Below are 27,129 nucleotides of genomic sequence, written 5' to 3'. Positions count from 1 at the left end.
TAACATTTTTTTAAAAGTCATTATCATCTGTGTTTTCCTGCATCTGTCTATTTAGCACATGTGTGGTAAACAGTGCCTGAAGAAGTGAGAAAAGGGTGTGAGATTCCCTGGAGCTGGAGTGCAGGTTGTGGGTACTGGGAACCAAACCCAGGTTCTCTGGAAGAGCAAGTGTTCTAACCGCTGAGCACTATATATACTGGCTGTACACACATACTTTTTTTTAACCAACATAGCTAGTGACGAACATCATTACTGACAAATTGGTGCTCTACATATGGGAAGAAGACAGGGTTAAATACTATAACTGGAACTCACTATGGAGACCAAGCAGATCTTCAACTCACAGATCCATCAATGTAACTCTGCCTGTCAAGTGCTGGCTGGAATTAATGATAGACATCAACCACTCCCAACACCCAATTATTTAAAGTCTTCTAGAGAATGAAATTCTGTAGAGTTTTCTATACTGTGCTAATTTTCTGTTAACTTGACACAAGCTAGAATTATTTGAGAGATGAGTATATTTTCTCAATTGAGAAAATGCTTCCAAAAATCAGGGTGCAGGCAAATATGTAGGGCATTTTCATAATTAGTGATTGAAGTAGAAGGGCCCAGTCAATTGTGGGTAGAGTTCACTCTGGGCTGGTAGTCCTGGATTTTACAGAGAACAGGTTGAGAAAGCCACAGGGAGTAAAGCAGCAAGCAGCACTCCTCCACAGCCTCTGCATCCGTTCCTACCTCCAGGTTCCATCCCCGCTTCAGTTCCTGCTGGCTCTAACTGCTTTTGATGATGAACTATTATATGAAATTGTGAGTGAAATAAACTGTTTCTTCCCCAATCTGCTTTTGGTCATGGTGTTTCATCATAGCAATAGTAACCCTAATTAAGACACACATCCTCCTTTAATTAATACTTCTGTTTTCTCCTCCTCCTCCTCCTCCTCCTCCTCCTTCTTCCAGAAGAGGGCATCAGATCTCATTATGGGTAGTTGTGAGCCACCATGTGGTTGCTGGGATTTGAACTCAGGACCTTCAGAAGAGCAGTCAGTGCTCTTAACCGCTGATTCATCTCACCACCCCCCCTCCTTTTTAAAAAAGATTTATTTATTTATTTTATGTATATGAATACACTGTAGTTGTGAGCTTTCATGTGGTTGTTGGGAGTTGATTTTAGGACCTCTGCTTGCTCTGGTCAACTCATCTCACTCAGTCCCTGCTTGCTCAGGCCCAAAGATTTCTTTATTATTATATATAAGTACACTGTAGCTGTCTTCAGATGCACCAGAAGAGGGCGTCAGACCTCATTACCAGTGGTTGTGTGCCACCATGTAGTTGCTGGGATTTGAACTCATGACCTTCAGAAAACCAGTCTGTGCTCTTATCCACTGAGCCATCTTGCCAGCCCAATACTTCTGTTTCTATCACAGTTAGACAGGAATGATGTAATAGCAGAGTAGTCTCACCTTTTGAAAGAAAACAGAAATCCAGGGTTCTAAGGTTTTATCTGATAATCAAGAGATCTCAAACTCCTATAATACTGGGGCTGGAGAGATGGCTCAGGAGTATAGACTGTTCTTGTAAAGGTGATAGATAGGTTCCATTTTCAGTACCCATGGGGTAGTGCAAAGCCATTGGTAACTCTAATTCGAGGGTCCCAATGTTCTTTTTTGTATTCTAAAGATAATATACATGTGGTGTACATAGAGCAAGATCCAAAAATAGGATTTTATAAAAATCTTAAAATCTTGAGTATTAATCATGTCATCTAAGGTCTTTTATAAATGTAAGTTAATAGCAACTGACACTGTCTATAATTCTAGTTCCAGAAGGAGTGTACTTTTCTGGCCTTCAAGGGCACACGTGGCAAACATGTAGTACACAGAAATACATGCAAGCAAAATACCCATATGCATAAAAGAGAACGATCTTAAAATCAAATGCCATTTAGGTAACTGGAATCTACATATTTTAAATTTCTATCACATGCGTCCCTCCTCCCCAGCACTGAAGACTGAAACCAGGACTTCTCTACATGCTAGACAAGCATTGTAATAATTTTCTTTCTGGGTGGAGCTTAGTGGCATATGCCTTTAATCCCAGTATTAGGAGGTGGAGGCAGAGGCAGAAGCAGATCTCTGAGTTCAAGGACTCAAGCTTGATCTAAATAGCAAGTTCCAGGCCAACCGGGCTACACAGGGAGACTATCCTAGAAGAAAAAAGTGGAGGAGAGGACAACAAACAAAACCCAATTCTGAGACACTCATTACATTTCCCAGTCAGTCCTTGAATTTGAGATCCTCTTGCTTCAGCCTCCTCAGTAGGTAGCTAGAGTATGGAGGACTATGAGCACTCACCACCATGCTTACCTACATACTTTTTTGTTTGTTTGTTTGTTTAATTTGAGACAGGGTTTCTCTGTGTAGCCCTGCCTGTCCTGGAACTCACTCTGTAGACCAGGCTGGTCTCAAACTCAGAAATCCACCTGCCTCTGCTTCCCAAGTGCTGGAATTAAAGGCATGCGCCACCACTGCCTGGCTTCACCTACATAATTTAAGTGTCTTTCAAAGAACCTTAAAAAGTAGCTGATCTAATAGTGAGGGAAGACTGTAGACAGCATTGAGGCTGAAGCCGAAGGCCGCGGTCCTATTTCACAGAACCTATGCTGTTACTATGGCTTTGGTGTTCTTCCAAGTAGAGCCATAGATAAACTACAGGAGTATAGATATGGCTCTAAAGGCAGACCAAGGATGAGTATTCTAGGTTATCTCTAAAAACTGGGCACAATTTTCTGCTCTACTTCTATTCCATACAGTCTTGTATCTAACTTAGGAGTATTTGATAGGAACTGTATAGATTTAATACTCCAGCAACTAAACTTTATTTTTTTTAAATTGTATTCAGTGTGTGTGTGTGTGTGTGTGTGTGTGTGTGTGTGTATGTGCGTGCGCGCGCGCGCGCGCATGCATGCCCGTACCCACCCAGGGCTCATGCCATAGTGCATTCATGGATGTTGGTCAACAACTTAAGAGAGCCAGTTCTCTTCTTCCACATGAGTCCTAGGGGTTAAACTCAGGCTAGGCCAGAGGCAGATACCTTTACCAGCTGAGTTACTTCATCAGCCCAGCAAACAAACTTACAAAGTACCAAGCCATAAATAAGGTTTATATATACTGAGAAGTCTCCTTTGTTCTAACAAATCGGTTTAAACACTCGCCTCTCATTAAAACTAGACTAAACTCTTGAGCCAGGTGGTAGTAGTGCATGCCTTTAATCCTAGCATTCAGGAGGCAGAAGCCGGTGGATTTCTGAGTTCCAGGTCAGCTTGATATACAGAGAGTAGTTCTAGAACTGCAAGGACAGAGAGAAACCCCCGTCAAAACAAAACAAAAACAAAAAAGCCTAAAACTAGTATTTGTAGATCAAGTGTAAGAGCCTTAGTATAGAGGTGAAAGTGCACCTACAAAGACAAGGAGGGGCCTACTGTGAAGATGCCTGTGCATACCCCTCCTTTGTAGCACATGCAAGTCCAGCCATGACATGCAAATACCAGACTAGTGTACAAGAATAATGATATACTTCAATCAACACTCACCCTCTAGATTCTCCAGAAAGGAACTGGACATGAGAACTCACTGTGATTAGGCCATTTCTCTGTTGAACCTGATGGCTGGTGTTCCAAGTCAGATATAAACTGGTCTGTGTCAAAGAAGACAACATCACTACTGAATGGAACAAACCAGAGGGTGAACTTAATCCACTACACTGCCCAATATTGTTTTCTATTTTGTTTCCTAAGTAAGAGGAACTAAATTCTCCTTTACTTATCAGTGTCTGTTATGTATAATGTCTCTCCACATTTTACTACACAATCTAATACTGGAGTCCAGATAGTTTAGGTAATGGATGATTTTTGTTGTTGTTCCTTTTTCCAGACAGGCTTTCTCTGTATAGCCTGGCTGTCCTGGAATTCACTTTGTAGACCAAGCTGGCCTGGAACTTGGAGATCCACCTACTTCTGCCTCTTGAGTGTTGGGACTAAAGACATTTGCCACCATAATATTTGCCAGGCATAATAGATGATTTTAATTAAAAAGGTAATGTTTTTTAAATTATCACAGTAGATAAGAAAAAAAGTTCCTTTCACTTATAAGAACTATTCTGGGCTTTTATTGTACAACTTCAAACATAGGAATTCAACTTTTTAAGAAAGAATCTGTATGAGGCATCCATAAACATTAATTAATACCCTTAACTTAAGGAAACATAAAATGAGCCAATTTGTAGTAAATGTACTCTCACAAGGGAATTAAAAATAAAACAAACACAAAAACTCTATCATGTAGTTTTTTTTACTGCCTTAAGTTGCTGGCTTTTTTTTTTTTAAGAGATCAATTAAAATTATCCTTTCTGAGAGTGCCCAATCTTCTTGTAAAAGTAATCCCCCAAAACAGACTTCAATGTATAGGTGAGATGTGTGACTTTGGGTAAATCAACATATACATTAGAAGTAAGTATAGAGACAAGGGAAGAGGCCAGCAGATACTGAGGCCTTTTGGGACTTGGTTCAGTTGGTCGTACTTCAAGATTGTGTTTGTGGAAAGCAGCAGGCTTCCAGACATTCTTCTAATTCCTTGAAGCAGTGTTTATAATATACAAACAAACTTCAGAAATAACGAGATGGCTCTGCAGTCATAAACATGTACTGCTCTTGTGGAAGACACAATTTTTTTTTTTTTTCTGAGACAGGGTTTCTCTGTGTAGCCCTGGCTGTCCTGGCACTCACTCTATAGACCTGGCTGGTCGTGAACTCAGAGATCCACCTGCCTCTGCCTCCCAAGTGCTGGGATCAAAGGTGTGCGCCACCACTACCCAGTTAGAAGACACAAATTTGATTCTCAGAATCCTATCAGGCCTGAAACTTTACCTTCAGGGACCTAACACCCTCTTCTAGACTCCAAAGGCACCTGTACATGATCATGTACAAATACCCACCCACATACTCACCCACACATAATTAAAAATAAATCTTGAAAAAAAAAATAAGAGTGATTTTCACTCACCTTCCTTACTTTAAAAAAAAAAAAAAAATCAAAGAGAACAGAATAACTCCTAACTCGCTGCAAGGCATTACCCAGTATCAAAATCAGACAGACGCTATAAGAGGGTTGGGGATATGACTCAGTGGTAGATAACTGCCTAGCATACACAAAGCCTTGGGATCCATCTACAGTGCTACAAAACAAAACAAACACATAAGGAAACTACAGAATCTCCTTTAAAAATGTAGGCGCAAGTTGGGTGGTGGTGCACAACTTTAGTCCCAGCACCTGGGAGGCAGATGCAGGCAAGTCTCTGAATCCTAGGACAGCTAGGTCTACAGAGCTAGTTCCAAAGAGCTAGTTCCAAGACAGCCAGAGCTACACAGAGAAACCTTGTCTCAACAAAGAAAAAAAGCTATAACAACAGTATAAGCCTATAATCCCAACACTTACTAAGTGAAGGCAGAAAGACCAGGAGAAGTTCAAGGCTACTCTAAGCTGCATGAGATTCTGTCTCAAAAAAAAAAAAAAAAAAAAAAAGTTAGTACTGGTCTAGAAAGACAGCTCTGTGGCAAAGAGTACTTGTCACTCTTGCAGAGGAACATCTGTAACTCCAGGCTGAAAGGATCTGAAACCCTCTTCTGATCTCCACTGGCACCAACAGGAAAATATTCACCATAGCTTTCTCCATCCAGACTGTTCCTCTACAGAGACTGTTCCTACTGAGATTAGCTAAACCCATCTTGTTAATTCAGCTGCGTACAAGGATCCTGCCTCTTTGTTCAACAGTATATAATAAACATGCTGAGTTTCTGGAGTACTAACGTTTCTTTATCAGAGAACCCAAGTCCACCCAACCCCAGCTTTCCTGTGTGCTCATGTCTGCCATTTCCTCATTCCTCTACTGCCCCAGTCAGCTCAAGTCTCATAGAGTTGTGCAAGGACCTAGTAAAGTGGTACCTGGACAGGGTCCTGATGAACATGGACACACAACTACAGGGAAATCTTATAGGCCACACAAAAGAATGCTGCTGTAAGAAGCATGCTTACATAGGTAATGAAATAAATAAAGGGAAGAAATAAAGATAAAGAAACAAATAATAGATGGGAAAACATTTCAATTAGGTATAAAACACTGGGACAAGTAGAATCTAGAGACAGGCAGTGATATGTTACCAAGTAGAATCTAGAGCTAGGAAGTTTTATGTTGGTATATTGGAAACTTTGGGAAACCCCAGAAGTAGAATGGAAGCACTGTAGCTTCATCAATTCTTAGACTATGTTCAAGAGACATGTCCTTGCCAGGCGGTGGTGGCACACACCTTTAATCCCAGCACTTGGGAGGCAGAGGCAGAGGCAGGTGAATTTCTGAGTTCGAGGCCAGCCTGGTCTACAGAGTGAGTTCCAGGACAGCCAGGGATACACAGAGAAACCCTGTCTTGAAAAAAACCAAAAAAATCAAAAAACCAAAAAAAAAAAAAAAAAAAAAAAAAAAAAAAAAAGAGAGAGAGATATAGAGATAGAGAGACATGTCCTTGGTTTCCTGAAGAAAAAAAGATAGTGTTTGGCTACTTCAAAAAGAAATGAGAGGAGCTGAGAAGTAAGACAAAGGTCCCATTCTTGCTTTGGGTTTAGCTACTTTACATTAAGGAAAAAACTAACAAACAAAAAAACCAACCAGCACTGCAGACTACAAACAGCTAGTGGTGGAGCTGAGGGTGGACTTGTGAGCAGCTGTGTGGGCTACACGAGTTGGCCTTTCAGTGGCCTAAATCTCCAGAGCCTGGAGGCGACCTCTGCACAACAGTGGCTGGTGTGCATCGAAGGGCAGATAGGTAGCCAAAAGCAAGGAGAAGGGAAGCACTGATGGAAGAGCCAAGTAGCCAATAGGAAAAAAAATCTTGATGGCTTTAAATGTTACCTGTTTTGTGTCTGGTGTCTATGCAAGTTAGGAGAGGAGTTGACTGATCCTATGTCTTTTCATCCAGTGACTTAGTTACATCCTCTCGAACCTGTTTATAATGGGTCCCTCTGTTTCTGAAGGTATTGCTTGAACCACCTGGAGTCCCAATGAGTTCAGTTCAACTACTTGAGATGGGCTACAACCCTGAAAACTAGATAACTGAGAATTAGTTGGGATTTACCTAATGTGTACTTGGATTCACTATAATATTAGTGTAGGTGAGGCCAACTATGTTGGTATATCCTAGAAAAGCAAAAGGCTTATGATCAGATTGGTTTCTCCTGTTAATATAGCAAAAATTAGCCTTAACAATTTTGAAACCTCAATTCCTTATACTTGTTAACATACTCTTTTGGGATTTTTCAGGAGGGGAGCATGACTCATAACAAATTGAAGAATAAGTTAGTGTTGAATGCTCAGGTGTAAATGAGGTATCTTTTCTTGAGATTGTGTTTGTGCCTGAGTGTTTGCCTGTATGTCTGTGCATTCCATGCATGCAGTGCTCCAGGAGCCCAGAAGAGGGCATCAGAGCCTCTCCACCTAGAGTTAGAGCTGGTTGTCAGCTATCCTTGAACCTGGGTTCTCTGAAAGTGCTTTATCCTCTGGGTAATCTCTCCAGGCCTCTAAGTGAGATATGTGTACCATCCCTTTCACGACACAGGGACATTACCAAAGGCCTAAGAATAAAGAACTAGCTCCCAACACAACACTTTTTACCCTAGTAATAATCTACCTTCAAGCATGCCTTTAATCCCAACACTTGGGAGGCAAAAGCAAGAGGATCTTTGTAAGTTTGAGGCCAGCCTGGTCTATAGAGTGAGTTCCAGGACAGCCAGGGCTACACATAGAAACCCTGTCTTAAAAAAATAAACAAACGCAGCACTTGGGAGGCAGAGGCAGGCGGATTTCTGAATTCGAAGCCACCCTGGTCTACAGAGTACGTTCCAGGACAGCCAGGGTTATACAGAGAAACCCTGTCTCGAAAAACCAAAAAAAAAAAAAAGAACAAACGGGCTGGAGAGATGGCTCAGAGGTTAAGAGCACTGAGTTTAATTCCCAGCAACCACATGGTGGCTCACAACCACCTGTAATGGAATCTGATGCCTTTTTCTGGTATGCATAAAAACAGGGTACTTGTGTACATGAAATAAATCTAAACAACCACAACAAATAAATTAAAAAAAATCCATCTAAGTAAACCTGAAAAGAGAATACAAATTGTAAAATAGCATACATATCTTTAAGAAAATGACTTTTCTATCCTACCCAGAGCAGACTTTACAAACCTATTGTTATGTTTACAGAATCCAGAATATGTCAAGAAATTAATTACAGCTGTTCTAGAAACTATTTAACACATGCAAGAGTATTTAAATTTTATACAAAGCTAAATTCAAACTTTAGTCATAATATTTGTAATCACAGAACACTGTAAGTATGCTTACCTCTCTGATCAATATCTATACCAGTAAGCCTAATAATTTACATTTTATATCTTGTTAGAAAAAAAGGTCCTACCTGGGGCTGAAGAGATGACTGTGTGGTTAATAGCACTGCCTACTTTTCCAGAGTACTGGGGATCATTTCTGATCCCCAGCTCACAACTATCTGTAGCCTCAGTTGCAAAGAATGTGAGGTTACCAGAAACACATTGTGGTACACAGGCACATGTGCAGACAAAACAATGCACACACACAAAATTTAAATTTTGAGTTTGTTTTGGCTTTTTGAGACAGAGGCTCAATATGTAGCTCTGGTGTCCTAGAACACACTATGTAACCCAGGTACGCTTCAAACTCAGAGATCTGCCTGCCTCTGCCTTTCCAGCAATGGGATTAAAAACCTGCGTGCCACCATATGCAGCATTTTTATTTTTTAAGTATGAAAGGCTACAACTAAATTGTTTTTATGGAGATACATAAACTCACTTGATATAACATCAAATATTTCTTCACTGGATCTAGAAATTAATTTTGCTTTTTCTTCTTTTTCTCCCCCATGCTTGCTTGCTTACTTCCTTTTAGGCAAGGTCTCTTTATCTTATAGCCCTGGCTGTCCTGCAACTTACTATGTAATAAACCAGGCTGGCAGAGATCCTCTTGCTTCTTCTTCCCAAATGCTGGGATTAAAGGCATGTACCACCACACCTAGCAGAAACTAATTTTTCTTACTGCACATCCCAGAGTGGTAGAATATTAAGGTTCTGAATCCTTTGCTATATATTCCCAGTCTACACAGCATTCTTTATTAGTTCTTTCAACCTTTAAAATTCTTCATCATAAATATGTTTGGAGGCTGATGATACATGTATATAGCCAACAAGAGGTCCTAGTATTTGAGCTAAAGGAAAAGTTCAATATTATCTATCTTCCTATAACCCCTAGGACCCATAAATGGAGTAATTATATATATCACTGATGATATCCTCTCCCTATTGGCTACATATTGCTTCCTTTATTATTTAAACATTATATAAACACAAAACATTCCTTTATTATTTAAATATTAATTTAATATAAAATAAAACATTATTAAATATTAAATCTATTAAATAAATATTAAATAATTATCTAGGGCCAGCAAGATGGCTTAGAAGGTACTGGCCACCAAACTTGGTTCCTGAAACCCCTATGGCTGAAAGAGAACTGTGCCGGGCGGATTTCTACAGAGTGAGTTCTAGGACAGCCAGAGCTACACAGAGAAACCCTGTCTCAAAAAAACAAAAACAAAAAACAAAAAAAGAAAGAGAACTGATTCCAATTAAGTTGTTCTCTGACCTCTACAATCATTTCCAGGGACTCTCCTGTCCACATACATACACACAAATACATAGAAATGTAATAAAATATTTATGTAAATACAATAAACACCAACAAAACCACTATACAATAAATGCACCAAAACACTGACATGTTATCTCTCTACTCATCCTCTACAAAAGTCTTCTACACCCCTATCAAGTAGCCATATGATTCTTGTGTTTATTACTCCTTCACTTTTAAAAGACATCTGTTAACCCAGGTATTATAGCAGACATCTGTAATTTCGGCATCTGAAAGCCAGAGGTAGGATAGTTATGAAATCCAGATAAGCCTGGGATATAAGCAACACTTGTATGTAGAGCTGAAGCAGCTGAATGGTGTCTAGAGTGTCAACTGTCAATTAGCACCTGCCCTACATTCAGGGTCAGCATGCTGCTGCACAGAGGCAGCAAGGGGCAGCGGCAGTCTCACTGCAGCAGCAGTTTTAACTGTGCAGCTCTTCTCTGGAGGAAGAGTTGCAGCTGTGCTTCTGTTAGTCTAAGAACAAAGGAAGACAATGGGAGGGAAAACTAAAGGACAGTTTTAACAGAATTTAGTTAGCTCAATCACAAACTGAAGCAAAGAACCACTAGTCCAGTTTTACAATACCGCAGAGGAATTTTAATCCAGTAACCTGGCTGCTGTGGCAAGGGACCACACATCTTTAATCCATCTGGCTGGCATACAAACATGCCCCTAGTGTACACCTTTAATCCCATACAATGAAAGTAAGGTGAGTATGTAGAAGGAAGCAGTGATGTTGAAGGTGACTTCTAATCGGAAGACAGTTTTGTGAGTTCAGTCAGTTAAGTCTGGCTCCACAGAGCTGAGCTGAGAGTCAGTGCAAGTGCAGTGCCGTGGAGCTGAGTTTGTTCTTGAGTTCAGTTGGTGCAGAGGAGGCAATTTTACAGAGACAGTTTTACAGAGAATGAGAAGGAAGATTAGATAGATTGCTAGAGTTAGTTTGAGGTCAAGCAGAGCAATTCAGTCAGAAAGCTGGGAAAACCTAGTTTGAACCAGCTAGACAGACATCAGAAAGAGCTAGAAGGGCTGGAGAGATGGCTCAGCAGTTAAGAGCACTGACTGCTCTGCCAAAGGTCCTGAGTTCAAATTCCAGCAACCACATGGTAGCTCAAAACCATCCGCAATGAGATCTGACGCCCTCTTCTGGGGTGTCTGAACACAGCTACAGTGTACTTACATATAATAAATAAATAAATCTTAAAAAAAAAAAAAAAAAAAAAAAAAAAAAAAAAAAAAAAAAAAAAAAACTAAAAAGGGTAAGATTAGTCAGCAGTAAACCTCCAAGGCTGTTTTGTTTTGTTTTCCCAAGTATTTTTGTTTTTTTCAGGATAGGGTTTCTCTGTACAGCCCTGATTATCCTAGAACTCACCCTGTAGACCAGGCTGGCCTTAAAAATCATAGAAAGGCTCAAGAAAATCCTATCTCCAGAGCAGATAAATGGGCCAGGTGTAGAGGCACACACCTTTCATCCTGCCTAGTACTGGGATGCAGACAGGTGGGTCTCTACAAGGCCAGCACTCTTTACATAGTGAAATCCTGCCTTAAAAACAACAGAAATTCACAGAAAATCCAAACAAGGACTCAAGTGACAAATGGCTGGGAATTTGGCTCTACAGTAATATACTAACCTAGAATGTGATCTGAAAAGAAATTCACTTGAAGAGTTTACAGTTCAGTATCTGTGGTGCCCAGAGTACTTTTATACAATAAACTAATCTCCCCTCCAGTTACAGCTTGACATCAATCAACTTTTATCAAGTTCTCCAACAGGTGGCAGTGAAACAATAGCCTCTCTGTCTGCTACCATGGTCAATCTGGGAATGTTTTCTTTGTTAGTTTTTAGATTGTGTTTTGTTGTTGTCTGATACAGACCAGCCATCCTCTATGAAGCTGAGGAAGGTTGGGCTACATAGTGAGACCTTGTCTTAACAAACTAGCAAACAAAACCCCAAGGCATTCTATGGATACCTTTAACAAAGAGCTCTTACCATCCTATCATACTGAGAAGCACCTGTCGTGGTACAAGAGCTAAGTCTCGAATAAACAAATCTGAATCTAGCCTGGGCTCCACTGCAATAACTACACTGGTGTGACACTCTGTACATGTACTTACTCAGAAGTATCGGAAATGTTAAGAACTGAATCAGATAACCAGAAATAGACAATAGAAAGAGCTACTTAGAATTTCTCTAGTTTACATATACATTTTATGTTTATAACAAAGACCTGGGATATTTCCCTCATGTCTTTGAAAACGATCCTCTACTGTATCATTTGTTCCCTTGCCAAAAAGTTACACTCTCCCTGGCAAATTTGTTTTTGTTATGTGAGTTGCCCACCAATTCAAATTTACTAAAAACATACATTCATCTTCAAATATCACTGACATATGGAAGCCTTATGAAATCCTTTCTATGAAATCTGTCATACATATCTCTGCTAATCTTTAAAAGAAAAATAAGGGGCTGGCGAGATGGCTCAGCGGGTAAGAGCACTGACTGCTCTTCCAAAGGTCCTGAGTTCGGATCCCAGCAACCACATGATGGATCACAACCACCCGTAATGAGATCGGACGCCCTCTTCTGGTGCGTCTGAAGACAGCTGCAGTAAATTACATTGGAGCAGCAAGCAGAGCATTGAGAGGGGCTGGAGAGAGCAGGACCAGCAGAGGTCCTGAGTTCAGTTCCCAGCAGCCACACACGATAGCTCATGGCCACCTGTACAGCTACAGTGTACTCATACACATAAAAAAAAAAAAAATCTTTAAAAGAAAAATAAGGGCAGTGGTGGATTTCTGAGTTCAAGGCCAGCCTGGTCTACAGAGTGAGTTCCAGGACAGCCAGGGCTATACAGAAAAACCCTGTCACGAAAAACCAAAAACAAACAAACAAAAAAGACTTGTTTGGGGCTGGTGAGATGGCTCAGCGGGTAAGAGCACTGACTGCTCTTCCGAAGGTCCTGAGTTCGGATCCTAGCAACCACATGGTGGCTCACAACCATCCACGATGAGATCTGACACCCTCTTTTGGTGCGTCTGAGACAGCTACAGTGTATTACAGCGGAGCAAGCAGCGAGCGGGGCTGGAGCAAGCAGAGGCCCTGAGTTCAATTCCCAGCAACCACATGATGGCTCACGGCCATCTGTACAGCTACAGTGTACTCATACACATAAAATAAATAAACAAATCTTAAAAAAAAAAAAAATAAAGATTTATTTATTTGTTACATGTAAGTACACTGCAGCTATCTTCAGACACTCCAGAAGAGGGCGGCAGATCTCATTATGGATTGTTATGAGCCACTATGTGGTTGCTGGGATACCAAGACCTTTGGAAGAGCAGTCAGTGCTCTTAACCTCTGAGCCATCTTCCAGGCCCCACTCTGCTAACCTTCTAATATAGATCTTTTATACTTTGGTTAGAGTAATTCTGACTGCCTGTCATCAGATATTAGGTGTGAATAGAAGGCTCCAGAAACTTACAGGTTACATATTGTCTTCTTTGCCCTTTGTACTTAGGACTTAACATTATTTTTTTTTTAATTTTATGTACATGAGTATTTTGTTGTATGTATGTATGTCTGTGTACCACATACAGTACCTATAAAAACAAAAGAAGGCACTGGATCCTCTGGGACTGGAGTTACAGCTTATGAACTGTCAGGTGGGTATGTAGAGGGATTCTTTTGTGTACTGTTATGGAAATATTACCTGCCGATAAAAAGCTGATTGTCCAAGGAGTTGAGGTAAGGAATAGGAGGTAAGAGTTCCCATAGGGAGAGAGGAACTCTGGGATAGAGTGAGATGTATGAAACTGAGAATTGGTAACCAGCCATGTGGCAGACTTAGACTAGAATAAATGGGTTAATTAAGTAATGAGCTAGGTGGAGAGACAACTTTGCAGCCCTACGACCTGACATTTAATGACAGTTTCTTCATTATGAAATGGATCTACTGCAGGTACAAACCTGTAACAGGAGATAAGCTAGGTCTAGGTTAGTTCCTGATCTAGATAGCTGATCTAGAATTATTTTCCCATGACAGATTAATAAAAAATTAAAGAGAAAACTAAAATTCTATATCCAGTTCTAGAATCTTTAGGATTTTCACCAGATGATGGTTACACATAACTATATATGGTGTTATAGGTAAAATGTGTGGTAGCTCACTTTTCTCATTCCAGCATTTAGGAGGCTGAGGTAGAAAGATCACCATATAGTTGAAGTCAGCCTGAGCTGGCATTGAGTTTCAGTTCTGCAAGAACCGAAACCCACCCCACACCAGTCCTAGGGTTCAATCTCTAATACCATATGGGTCTGGTGGTACATATTTGTCATCTTAACGCTTGGGAGGATCAGAAATTTAAGGTCACACTCCACAATGCAGTAAGTTCAAGGACAGCCTAACTCAAAATACATAAGCACACACATTCACAAGGTAGGGTAAGTAGGGCGAGGTGGGGAGGAGATGGGACTCACCATCATCTAAAGTGATATCCTGTAGACCAATGGTTGCAAAGTTAGGTTCTTGATCTTCAGGTTCAGGTTTAATGCTCACAGCTGCACCACCAGGTGGAAATGATGCTGGGTCACACAAACTGTGACATACTAAGGAGGAAGGTACAGAAAGACCTCCTTGACCTGTATTTTGTGCTTGAGTCGAGTGCTGTCCAGAATGCATTCTGGTAGCTGGAGATGGTGACGAGGCAGTTCCTGAGCTAGGAGATTGATAAGGCATAGGCTGCAGCTGAGGGGATGATGGCCCAGAAATCGGTGAACTAGCCAGGGGATGAGAGGCTGCTGGGGAAGCTGCTGTAGCAGATCCTGGATGTGAAGTACAATATGTAATAGGCTGTAAATGAGAAGGTGGCTGACCTGTGACCTGGTCTGCCACTGGAGAAGAAAGAGATCTCTGTCCTGCATTTGAACAATGGTATCCCATTGACTGCAGATGAGGTGGGGTTTGCACAGAATGAGGTGAATGTGCTAAGAGATGTCCTGTTGCATCTGAATTTGAAGAATGAAATGATATTGGTGACAGTGGTTGACAGCCAAGATTTACTAAACTAGAAAGAGCTGCATCCTGCTGAAACAAAACTGGATCAAATTCTTGACTAGAGGCAGGATTCATAGGAAGACAAGTTGGACCATTATACATATTAGTTTGTATAGACTGATAGGAAGACCCCACAGGAGATGTTGGTGTAACTTGAAAAGGCTGGTGCATGACTGAAGATGGTATTATGTGCTGTTCTTTACCAGCACCTTCATCCCTACACTGCAACTGTGCCAAATGGGTAGAGGTTATCATAGATGCGTATGCTGGCTGCATTGGACAAATCAAGCTTCTCGGTGCTGACAATGCACTGTCATGGGGGTGCCCTGTCTCTGAGGAAGGCCTCTGGGTCTGGGCAGAATGAGGCACAGGCAAAGATGGAACTGAAGACAAATCAGTATCTTCTCTTTGTTCTTGCTTCATCAAAACTGAAAAGTAAAGAATTCAAACAAATGTTATTATGTAGTTTTATAAAATGATTATGATATAACCTAATTCTATAATTCTAGGGTATGAAAACATAACACAGCAGAGGCGAACTTAATGTCTTTAGAGAAGGAAATTCATATAAAATGTTTTATTTGTTGTAAACGTACATGCACACACACACACAAACATACACACAAATATTTTTAGTTTAAAAAAATTATATTCATTTATTCAGTTTGTGTGAGTGCAGATATACGCCAGGTGCATGTGTGGAGATCAGAGGACAGCTGGTGGGAGGTGGCTTTCTCCTTTTATCATTCAAGATCTAAGGAACCAACTCAGGCTTAGCAGCAAGTGTCTTTACCTACTGAGCCAGCTCACTAGTCGTTTTTATGTTTTCTGCACATTTTTCATTATGTATATATTATCATTCAAAAAAAAACCCAAACAAACAAACAAAATCAGCCTTAGCATAATGGCACACATCTTTAATCCCAACACTCCTGAGGCAGAGGCAAGTAAATCTTGGAGTTCGGGGTCAGGCTGGTATACATGGCAAGTTCTAGGCCAATCAAAGCTATTTATACTTAGTGAGACCCTATCTCAAAAGCAAAGTAAACGACATGTATAAAAATGTCATAATGAGCGGAGCAGTAGTGGCGCACGCCTTTTATCCCAGCACTTGGGAGGCAGAGGCAGGCAGATTTCTGAGTTCAAGGCCAGCCTGGTCTACAGAGTAAGTTCCAGGACAGCCAGGGCTATACAGAGAAACCCTGTCTGCATAACTGTGAGAGCCTGAGTTTGAATCCCCAGAATCCATGCAAAACAAGCAAACAAACAAGTCAGGCCCTTTGTAATTCTAGTCCTGCTTCAGCAAATTGAGAGATGGTAGACCAGATAATTCTAGAAGCTCTTAACTGGCTAGTCTGACATAAGAAGTGCCCAAAAACTAAACAGAGACTCTATCTTAAACAAGATAGAAGGCAAGGACTGACACCCGAGACCTGAGGTTGCCCTCTGACCTCCAAATATGGGACACAGCAAGCACAGTGCTTATCATTCAAAAATTAATTTTCAGATGTGCACATAAACATGAGAAATGTTTAAAACATAATTTAAAAAGAGATGAACAGCTGGTTGGTGTTGGCACACGCCTTTAATTGAAGCTCTTGGGAGGCTAAGGCAAGCAGATCTCTGTTCTCTGGCCTCTGTTCAAGGCCATCCTGGTCTACAGACTGAGTCCCAGGACAGCCAACATTTCACAGAGAAATCCTGTCTCAAAAAAGAAAAGAAAGAAAAAAAAATCGGATGAGTGCTAAACAAAAAGTAACAAGAAAAAAACATCAAAAATAATCCTATGGGTGACCAGCCTGCCTGCCTATCTATCTATCTATCTATCTATCTATCTATCTATCTATCTATCTATCTAGGATTCCCAATCTGAAACCTACCTCTCATGTGGTAGGTCTGGTCCTCTACCACTGTGTGACTATCAAGAGAAAAACTGAAAAACTGAGGAGGCAGCACACACCTGTAACCCTAGCACTCAGTAGAACAAAGATAAGAACAGCCTGGGCTATTTTGTCCCTGTCTAAAGAAAAAACAACAAAACAAACAAACAAAGAAACAGGAAAAAATAATATAAAAATAAAAAACCTACCAAAATCTATAAGAAACCAATAAACAAATTAATTAACAGTACAATACACAAAACCAATACATAAGGCCAGGCTCAGCTCAGTAACACTCGCCTTTAATCCTAGCACTCAGAGGGCAGAGGCACATGGATCTCTGATTTCCAAGATAGACCCTATCTCAAAGGAAGAAAAAAAGGGAAGACTAGGAAAAGAAAAGGAGGAGGGGGGTGAAGAGAGAAGGGAGGCAAGATGGCTGACTACTCTCATCCCTTAACTCTGATAAGAGGAGACCTTGGTTATGTAACTGGTTGCTTACTGTGAACTAAAAAGGAGACAAAACAGCTGAATGTGGTGGTACATGCCTGTAACCCCAGGATTTTTTTTTTTTTAAGATTTATTTATTTATGCATATAAGTACACTGTAGCTATCTTCAGACATACCAGAAGAAGGCATCAGATCCTATTACGGATAGTTGTGAGCCACCATGTGTTTGCTGGGAATTGAACTCAGGACCTCTGGAAGAGCAGTTAGTGCTCTTAACCGTGGAACCATCTCTCCAGTCCCAGTAAACCCAGGATTTATGAAGCAAAGAAAGGAGAATCTGGACTGGAGGGATGGCTCAGTGGTTAAGAGCACTGACTGCTCTTCCAGAGGTCCTGAGTTCAATTTCCAGCAACCACATGGTGGCTCACAACCACCCGTAACAAGATCTGATGCCCTCAGCTGGGCAGTGGTGGCACATGCCTTTAATCCCAGCACTTGGGAGGCAGAGGCAGGCAGATCTCTGGGTCCGAGGCCAGCCTGGTCTACAGAGTGAGTTCCAGGATAGCTAGGGCTATACAGAGAAACCCTGTATTGAAAAGCCAAAAAAAAAAAAAAAAAAAAAAAAAAAAAAAAAAAAAAAAAAAAAAAAAAAAAAAAAAAAAATCTGACACCCTCTTCTGGAGTGTCTGAAGATAGGTACAGTGTACTTTCGTACATGAAATAAATAAATAAATCTTTAAAAAAAAGAAAGAAAGAAAGGAGAATCTGGAAATTTAAGGCCACACTATGATACACAGCAAGTTCGAGGGTAAAGCTTGGTGGTAGTTCTAGGCCAATCCAATGTTCTTCTCCATCCTGGGATTCTATTGACCTTCACTTTGATACGTAATGCCAATAGAATTATATCTTTATAGTGTTCTCCCAATTCATGAAATGGTAGCATCAAAGGAGCACAACCTCTCCTGTTTGCCTTGCCTTTTAATTACTACAACTATTAGGAAGTCATCAACACCTCTAACTTGCTGATCAGAGTGCTTACATTTGCAATTACAGAAGCATTCTTCCTTATTCAGGATAGAGATGAATACTTTAACTTCTGAGTGCAGCAAAAGAAAGTCACAGAACAGGGTGTGGTGGTGCATGCAGAAGCAGAGGCAGGTAAATCTCTCCAGGAGTTCCAAGCCAGTCAGGGATACACAATGAGACCCACCTCAAAAAACAAACAACAGCCAAACCAAACAAACCAACAAGCATAACAAAAACAAACAGCAACAACAACAAAAGTCCATAACCTAAAAGTAACCATAACCAGGAGAGCTAGGACCTACAAATTCATGAGTATGGGCATCAGAGTTGTCATCCTCTTTAGTCTATTCCAAGCGATGGTCTCATTACATAGGCCAGGATAAACATCATGATGTACTTATTGGTCTTTTGTTTGTTTTTTGTTTTGTTTTTGAGACAGGGTTTCTCTGTGTAGCTCTGGCTGTCCTGGAACTCACTCTGTAGACCAGGCTAGCCTCGAACTCAGAAATCCGCCTGCCTCTGCCTCCCAAGTGCTGGGATTAAAGGCATGCGCCACCACTGCCTGGCTATTCTTATCTGTCTTACTTTCTGAGTATTGTGATTACATACATGTGCCATTATGCCAGGCTTCAACCTCTAAAATCTTTTTCTTTTTTTTTTTTTAAAGAAGAACGGCGAGTTATTTTTTGTTTTTAAAGATGCATTTATTTTAAAGATGTACTATAGCTGACTTCAGACATACCAGAAGAGGGCATCAGATCCCATTTCAGATGGTTGTGAGCCACCATGTGATTGCTGGGATTTGAACTTAGAACCTTGAAATGTGATATTCTTAACCATTACTGATACTCCCATTCCTGAATATTTAAAAAACTTTTATTGCCCGAGTCACTTTTTTAGCTTCTGTGAGCTCCTGATATATAAATCTAACTTCACAGTTATAAATTTAAAACAAAACCACTAGACTTCTTATTGACACAGAATGCTGTAGAACTTGCTATGTACCCCAAGTATACTTGAAACTCATTACCTTCCTGCCTCTGCCTCCAAAGTGCTTGGATTAATTACAGGGAGTCCCTGGTGGTTCTGGGGATTGAACCCTGGGCTAGCACATGCTGGTAAAAACAACAGCAGCATCAACAGAACAAAACAAACAAAACCACACACACATCTACCAAACCCAGCCAACCAACCACCACCAACAAAAAAACACAACCTAAAAGTAAATAAGCTACATCCCAAGCCCTGTATATGTTGTCACCTCCCTATTAATACATTGTGTCTTTTAGGTCTCATAAAATTCTTCGATGCCATTAACCAAAAGAGCTATGTATGACTAAGATTTAAAAACAAGCCAGGAGTAGTGCTGCATGCCTTATAGGAGGCAGAGGCAGGAGGATCTCTGTGAGTTCAATGCCAGCCTGAGTTCCAAGGACAACTGGGACTACACAGAGAAACTCTGTTTCAAACAAACAAACAAGATAACAAAATACAAACAAATAACAAAAAAGATTTGAAAATAAATGAAATATAGGACAAATGAATAACCCGTAATAATCACCAGTATTTTATGGTAGCATATACCTATTATTTTAGCACTGAGGAGGCTGAGATGGAGGATTACCAACAGTCTTAGGTCAGCCTGAACAACAGAGTGAATCCCAGACCAGCTACAGGGTGAGCCCTTCCCTGTGTCAAAATGAAAAACAAAACAAAACAAACTTCTAAATCAACAATCAAATAAAATGCTGCCGCTTTTCTTAGTATACAAGGTAAAAGATTTGCAAGAGAGGCTGAAGAGATGGTTGTGGTTAAGAGCACAGGTCGCTCTTGCAGAGAAACTGAGGTTCAATTCCCAACACCCGCAAAGGGCTCAACTATCTATAACTCCAGTTCCCAGGGGATCTGAAGTCCTCTTCTGGCCTCCACCAACACCAGCATGCAAGTGGTATACAGACATCCATGTAGCCTAAACACCCATACATATAAGATAAAATTTTAAATTAAATTTTAAAAAGTTTCTTCTTGGAGAGAAAGGTTCATTACAACATCATCATCATCATCATCATCATCATCATCATCATCATCATCATCATCATCATCATCATCTGTCTTCGTGACAAGCACAGTGCCTACCACAGAGAAGACCTGTATAAATATTTGTTCTTTAACTACTTAACCATTAGTATATATTACTAAATACAATACTTAGGTCATAATAAAAAAGCTGGAAAATTAAATAGCTTTAACTGTTACAAAAAGAGGTCAGTATACATTTTTGGTCAGTGGGTATCACAAAAACAAGAACTCTTGACATTGATTTTATATCCTCCATAGCTCCCGGGCTGGTACAATTGTGACTTGTCAAATGAAAATACAACAAAAGCTAGGTAATGGTGGTGCACGACTTTAATTCTAGCACTTGGGAGGCAGAGGCAGGCGGAACTCTGAGTCCCAGGGCAGCCTAGTCCACAGAGCAAGCTCTAGTACAGCTAAGGCTACACAGAAAACAACAACAAAACAACAACAAAATGAATATGCTGGCATACATTAAACATTTAAAGCAAGATTCTTATTATAAGCGAAAACTCTAATCATCACAACTTCTTGTACCTGGTGTGTAAGTAAAACGTTGAGACTGGCTTTTTTTCCTCTTGCCATTGCAAAGATAAAAGTGCACCTGCACAGCAGATGTGACTGCTGGGTTATGATAGGGAGGAACTTCAAGGACAATGTGAGCCTAAGGAACAAGGAAAGGAAGACTGTGTTATACTAAGAACTAAAAATGGAGTGCACCTGCCAAATTAAGAGCAATTTATGAAACTTAACTCTTAATGGAAGGGTTTCCCCATTACAAAAAATTATGCACATAAAGTAGTCAAATAAGCCATTTGGACATTTATTTACATAAATATCTTGTTGACAAAGACAAAATCTTTAATCATTAAAGAAACTGATTTTTACCCACCCACTGTGCTTCTAGATAGAGCAAAAATAAGAGACTTTAGGCATGTGGTTGCTGGGAATTGAACTCAAGACCTCTGGAAGGGGAGGACGGGAATGGCGTACACCTTTAATCCTAGCACTTGGGAGGCAGAGGCAGGTGGATTTCTGAGTTCGAGGCCAGCCTGGTCTACAAGGTGAGCTCCAGGACAGCCAGGGCTACACAGAGAAACCCTGTCTCGAAAAACAAAAAACAAAACAAAACAAAACAAACAGTAATAACAAAAAAAGACCTCTGGAAGAGCAGTGCTCTTACCCACTGAGCCATCATCTCTCCAGCCCCTACTATAAATATCTTAACAGGAGGGCCACTTGAATATATGATCATGATTAACATTTCTCAAGTTGAATTATATATAGTTTCCTTTTTTAAAAATTTAAATAAGCATTTGCCTACAAGTATGTTTGTGTACCACATGTATGCAGTACCCAAGAAGGTCAGAAGATGTTGTATCCTCTGGAACTCGGGTTAAAGAAGGTTAATCACCTCCTGAGTACGAGGGGCCAAACTCAAGTCCTCTGGAAGAGCAACAAGTGCTGACCCATCTCTCCAGACCCTAGTTTATATTTCTTGGCATGAGGTTTATATTCAAAACATCTAAGTTGGAAGTATATATAACCTATATGCACATACAAAGTGAAACTCTTTATCCAAAATCCAATCTAATCATCAATCTGACTGTTCCAAGACTTTAGAAAGCATTGTGGAAAGTGCTACTTCCTAGTCTAGAAAACATTGTATCTATTTCAGTCAAGATGCAAGACCACAGGTTCTTCTAGTAAGGATTCTGGAAAGCTTAATGGCTTAATGAGTAGCTGTGGTGTTTGAAGTGTATGTAATGACAAATCACTAGGGGCTTGTCCCACTACAAGCAAAGTTGGTATTTATTAAGAAAAGGGGCGTGCCTACTTGAAAAGAAGTACAGTTACTGTCCTAGTTAGGATCAGTATTGCTGTGCTAACACCATGACAAAAAACAACCAACCAAACAAAACCTCCACCATGACAAAAGCAACTCAGGAAAGAAATGATTTATTTGGATTATACTTCTATATTACTATCATCATGGAAGGAAGTCAGGACAGAAACTCAAAAGGGGAAGAAACCTGGAAAAAGGAGCCAATGCAGAGGCCACCGACAGGTGCTGCTTATTGGCTTGCTCCCCCTGGTCTGCTCAGCCTGCTTTCTTATAGAGCCCACGACCACCTACCTGCCCAGAGGTGGCCCTACCCACAATGAGCAGGACTCTCCCACATCAATCACTAAGAAAATACCCTACAGGCTTGCCCACAGCCTGAAGCATTCTCTATACTCTCAATTGAGGCTATAATTTTAATAAATATTAAATATATATAATTTTAATATATATATACACATACATATAACATTCTCATTTTCTTAATTGAAGCTCCCTCTTGTATCATGCTCTTTTATCAAGTTGACTTAAAACTAGACAGCATAGTTGCTTTGGGGGGCTAGGAGGAACATACTAGCTTTGGACTTGTTATTTTGCCTCTGATGGCCTCAGATGTTCCCTCCCTATCTTCTGCCCCTTGAGTGCTGCAGTTACAAGCTAGCATACTATCCACATTCTTTGCTTTTTTGAGACAAAGTCTCACTATGTAGCCTTGGCTGGCCTAGACTTCACCATGAAGACCAAGCTGGCCTGTAAATCAGAGATTCTGCTGGGATTAAAGGTGCAGAGCACCATTCTCAGTGTAATGACATTTTTATTATGAAAGCTCTTCCATTTCTAATCTTTCGTTTCCAATTTTTTTTTTCACACAGAAGAGAATAAATAAATTATTTATTTTCTTTAAGACAGGGTTTTGACAGGGTAGCCCTCCACTGTTCTGGAAGTCATTGTGTACACCAGGCTGGCCTTAAACGCAGAGATTAGGCTTGCCTCTGCCTCCAGGGTGCTGGGATTAAAGGTGTGCCCCACCATGGCCTGGCTTGTTTATTTTTCTTAAACTTGAATACCAGAAAAGTATCACACTTCCAAACTAATAAAAAATTCTAATTTATTTTTCCTTTTCTCATTATTCTTTCCCATATTATAAAGCTGCATTATTTAGTTTTCTCCTAAATTTCTTAGGAGAAACTTTTTTGGGGGGGAAGCAGGGGAGATAGTCTCACTATTAAGACTAGACTGGCCTCCTTTAACTCACAGACAAGTACCTACATCTATCTCCCAGTTCTGGGATTAGAGGCATATGCTGCTATACCTAGTATTTACCTTAAATACTACTTTTTTTTTTTTTTTTTTTTTTTACAAAATACTTAAGAATTACATATTTTTAAAATTTTATGTGGATAAATGTTTGCCTGCATATATATATTCACACACATATATAATATACAATATATGTGTGCCTGGTCTCTAAGGAGATCAGAAATGGAGACTGGATGCCTTGGAACTGCAGTTACAGATGCATCATGCAGCATTAGGAACTGAACCAGGACCTCTAGAAGAGCAGACAGTGCTCTTAACCACTGAGTCATCTCTCTAGCCCCTAAATACTTCTTACTAATTAAATAATTAAGGTAAATTTCTTACCCCTTGACATTTTTCTCTGATTATTTTTCCTTCAGCCTCCCAATGAGGTCTTCCATCTATTAAAAGAAAAAATTTACAGTTAAAAGCAATTTAAGTTTGAAAACATAGTATGTAGTATCACAAATTATTGGCAGAGAGAATGTTTTTATTTTCTCACAGAGTTCCAACTAACAAAAAAAAAAGAAAGTGTAGTATTAAGAAAATAATGAAAGGGGCTGGAGAGATGGCTTGTGGTTAAGAGCTCCGACTATTCTTCCGAAGGTCATGAGTTCACATCCTAGCAACCACATGGTGGCTCACAACCATCAGTAACGAGATTTGATGTCCTCTTCTGGAGTGTCTGAAGAAAGCTACAGTGTACTTACATATAATAAATAAAATCTAAAATAATAATAATAATAATAATAATAATAATAATAATAATAATAATAATAGAATAACATTAGTGGGTTCAGGTTAACAGCTAGGTATGAGAAATTTTTCTCTCTCCTCTCCCCAAAAATTAGAAATCAATTAAAGAAAACCACTAACATTGATCTCTGGCCTCCAAAACATGCACAAAACCAAAACACATACCTCCAAAACACACGCAGTCAAACATGAAGAGAAAAATAATCTTAAATAAAACTAAAGAAAAGCAAGGGGCCCAATGTGGGGGCAGATGGCTGATATTTCAGCCTTGAAAGAAGAAAGCAGCAGGATCAATTTAAGGGTTGAATTTAAGACCAAGTTAAGTCATCAGTGGTGGTGAAGGTAGTGGTAGTGTGCACCGTTAGTCCCAAGCCCTTGGGAGGCAGAAGCAGGGGGATCTCTGAGTTCAAAGTCAGCTTGGTCTACAGAATGAGTTCCATGACAACCAGGGCTATACAGAGAAATTTTGTCTTGAAAAACAAAAGAAAACAAAACCAACCAACCAACCAACCAACATATTTAGTATTTAGACCATACCTTGCTAATTTCATCCCTATGAAATTTAGTTAGGATACTCACAGAGTTGTATGACTAATTGCTAATTCCAGACCATTTTTACCATACCTCCTCACTTCTTACATAAATGCAAAGCTCTAAATCTATTTTCTACTTCTATGAATTGCTTATTCTATGTATTCTGGTATGGCTCCTTTTTTTTCTTTTTGGTTTTTCGAGACGGGTTTCTCTGTGTAGCCCTGGCTGTCCTGGAACTCACTCTGTAGACCAGGCTGGCCTCGAACTCAGAAATCCGCCTGCCTCTGCCTCCCAAGCGCTGGGATTAAAGGTGTGCGCCACCACTGCCCGGCTGTTATGGCTTCTTTTAATGTCTCTAATATTTACCCCCCCCCTTTTTTTTTTTTGGCTGGAGAGACAGCTGTGGGTGCTGGGAACTGAACTCTTATATTTTTGGTTATGAGCCTAGCCTTTAACAGCTGAACCATCTCTCCAGCCCAGAACTTCCCTTTTTTATAACTAAATATTCCACTTATGTATGATAATGAGTTTTAACTGTCAATCTGACAAAACCTAGAATCACCTGGAAGAGTCTACATAGGGACTGTCTGGATCAAGCTGGCCTGTGGCATGCCTGGTGAGAAGCTGTCTTGACCTGTGGGTTTGACTAGCTGCCTGAATCTTTCTTCCCACCAGAGCTATAACCTGGGATTATAAACCAAACTCCCTCTGTTACCTAAATGTCTGGGTATTTTATCAAAGCAAGAGAGAAGAAACCAAGGCACTGCAGACACAGCACATTGTTTTCATTGTTTTTATTTGCTCATCAGTCAGTAAGGATTCTGTTCTTTCCATTTTGGAGCTGTTATGAACAATGCTGCCATAGACATCTGTCTCAGCCTTTGTGTATTCCCAGATTTCTGAGTGAACATCAAGTCGTAGAAATGCTGGATGAATTATTTTTAATATGCCATTAAAGAAAATTTATTATTTATATGTAAATTTAGTAAATGTAAGTTTTCAATAAAACTTAGTCCTTAGATGATACCTATAACTTTATGAAGACTATTTGGCGATTAATATAACTGAAATATCTACTAAATTTATTTCCTTCTTTAATCACTTAGACTGAGTTAATTTGTATTTTATATTCTTTATATTCTTTACCTTGTCCTTTTTCAAGAAAGATGATTTTGGATTCTGGAAGAAAATTAGATCCAGTCACAATCATTTCATGGCCTCCACTGACAGAGCAACTGCTTATACTGTATTTCTCAATGTGAGGGAGTTCTTGAGCAGATCGCTGGGCTGTTTTTAAGAGTTAAGAAAAACAAAACATTATTTTAAAATATTTCACACATTCAAGATATGCCCAAACTATAAAACAAACATTGGAATTAATTTATTTAGGCTTTAAAAAATCAAAACATGCCAGGGCAGAGGCAGGTAGATTTCTGAGTTCGAGGCTAACCTAGTCTACAGAGCGAGTTCCAGGACAGCCAGGAAACACAGAGAAACCCTGTCTCGAAAAACCAAAAAAAAAAAAAAAAAAAAAAAAAAAAAAAACCAAAAACAAAAAAACACTGGTAATAATTCTTATTGAAAGAGCTAAAATGTTTAGAAACAAGTAAATTATATTGAATTGATTTTAGAGTACAACTGCAAAAAATCTGAAAAAGATAAATTAATGTTTCTAACTAATGCATTGGTTCCCATACATTTACTTAATATTTTGCTTTTAATTAAACTCAAGTATATGCCATTCATAGAACTGTTATAATTTACAAATCTAACTATAAAAATCAAGTCCAAAATATGTAATTAAACTATGAGCAATTAAGAGAAGACAAGTATCTAAGTAACTCCTACAAGACAAGCAACTCTTTCTCAGATCATCATAACATTAGACTTTTATTGAGGATAATTTTTAAAATAAATAGCTAAAACATAAGGGGACACATACTTTACTATTTAATTTCTAAAAGCAACAATGATTTTCTACAGTGACTTTATGTTCTACTTCCACAGGATTTCAGGAACATAATCTGATTCTCTTTTTTCTTTTCTCTTATTGACTGATTGATTAATTAATTGATTGGTATTTCAAGACAGGGTTTCTCTGTATAGCACTGGCTGTCTTAGAACTGACTCTGTAGACTAGGCTAGCCTGATTCACAAATCCTGCTTCTCCTTCCCAAATCCTTGAACTAAAGGTGCATACCACCACACCTGGCTATAATCTGATTTCTAATGTATAGTGTTACTTAGTTTTTATTCTACCCTTTCCTGCTACTTTGTTCTTAATTGCTAATAATATAGTTCCACCTTCCCCACTCTCTTTTTTGATTCAGAGTCCAAGCTGTTCTTGAACTTCATCTGTAGTCAGGGATAACCTTGAACTCCTAA

General features: G+C 39.6%; 1 protein-coding gene across 4 annotated transcripts in view; it reads right to left on the bottom strand.

Moving 5' to 3' along the window:
• Nfatc3 (nuclear factor of activated T cells 3) overlaps nt 1-27,129 on the bottom strand; it is a 76,363-nt gene that overhangs the window by 7,867 nt on the left and 41,367 nt on the right. Inside the window, exons 6-11 of one of the 4 annotated variants that reach the window (XM_031341269.1) lie at nt 25,891-26,031; nt 23,800-23,855; nt 20,850-20,976; nt 19,821-19,925; nt 14,303-15,307; nt 3,593-3,696 (exon numbers count right to left, since the gene is read on the bottom strand). In XM_031341269.1, coding sequence (XP_031197129.1) covers nt 3,596-3,696; nt 14,303-15,307; nt 19,821-19,925; nt 20,850-20,976; nt 23,800-23,855; nt 25,891-26,031 — 1,535 coding nt within the window. In that variant the 3' untranslated portion in view covers nt 3,593-3,595. The remainder of the gene's footprint in view (nt 1-3,592; nt 3,697-14,302; nt 15,308-19,820; nt 19,926-20,849; nt 20,977-23,799; nt 23,856-25,890; nt 26,032-27,129) is intronic. The other 3 variants (XM_031341268.1, XM_031341271.1, XM_031341270.1) reach the window with 3 other exon arrangements.

Source organism: Mastomys coucha, unplaced genomic scaffold (genome assembly GCF_008632895.1).
Source record: "Mastomys coucha isolate ucsf_1 unplaced genomic scaffold, UCSF_Mcou_1 pScaffold22, whole genome shotgun sequence".
NCBI classification, from domain to species: domain Eukaryota; kingdom Metazoa; phylum Chordata; class Mammalia; order Rodentia; family Muridae; genus Mastomys; species Mastomys coucha.
The sequence above is the reverse complement of the archived record's forward strand: the minus strand, read 5'-3'. Positions and strand labels throughout refer to the sequence as shown.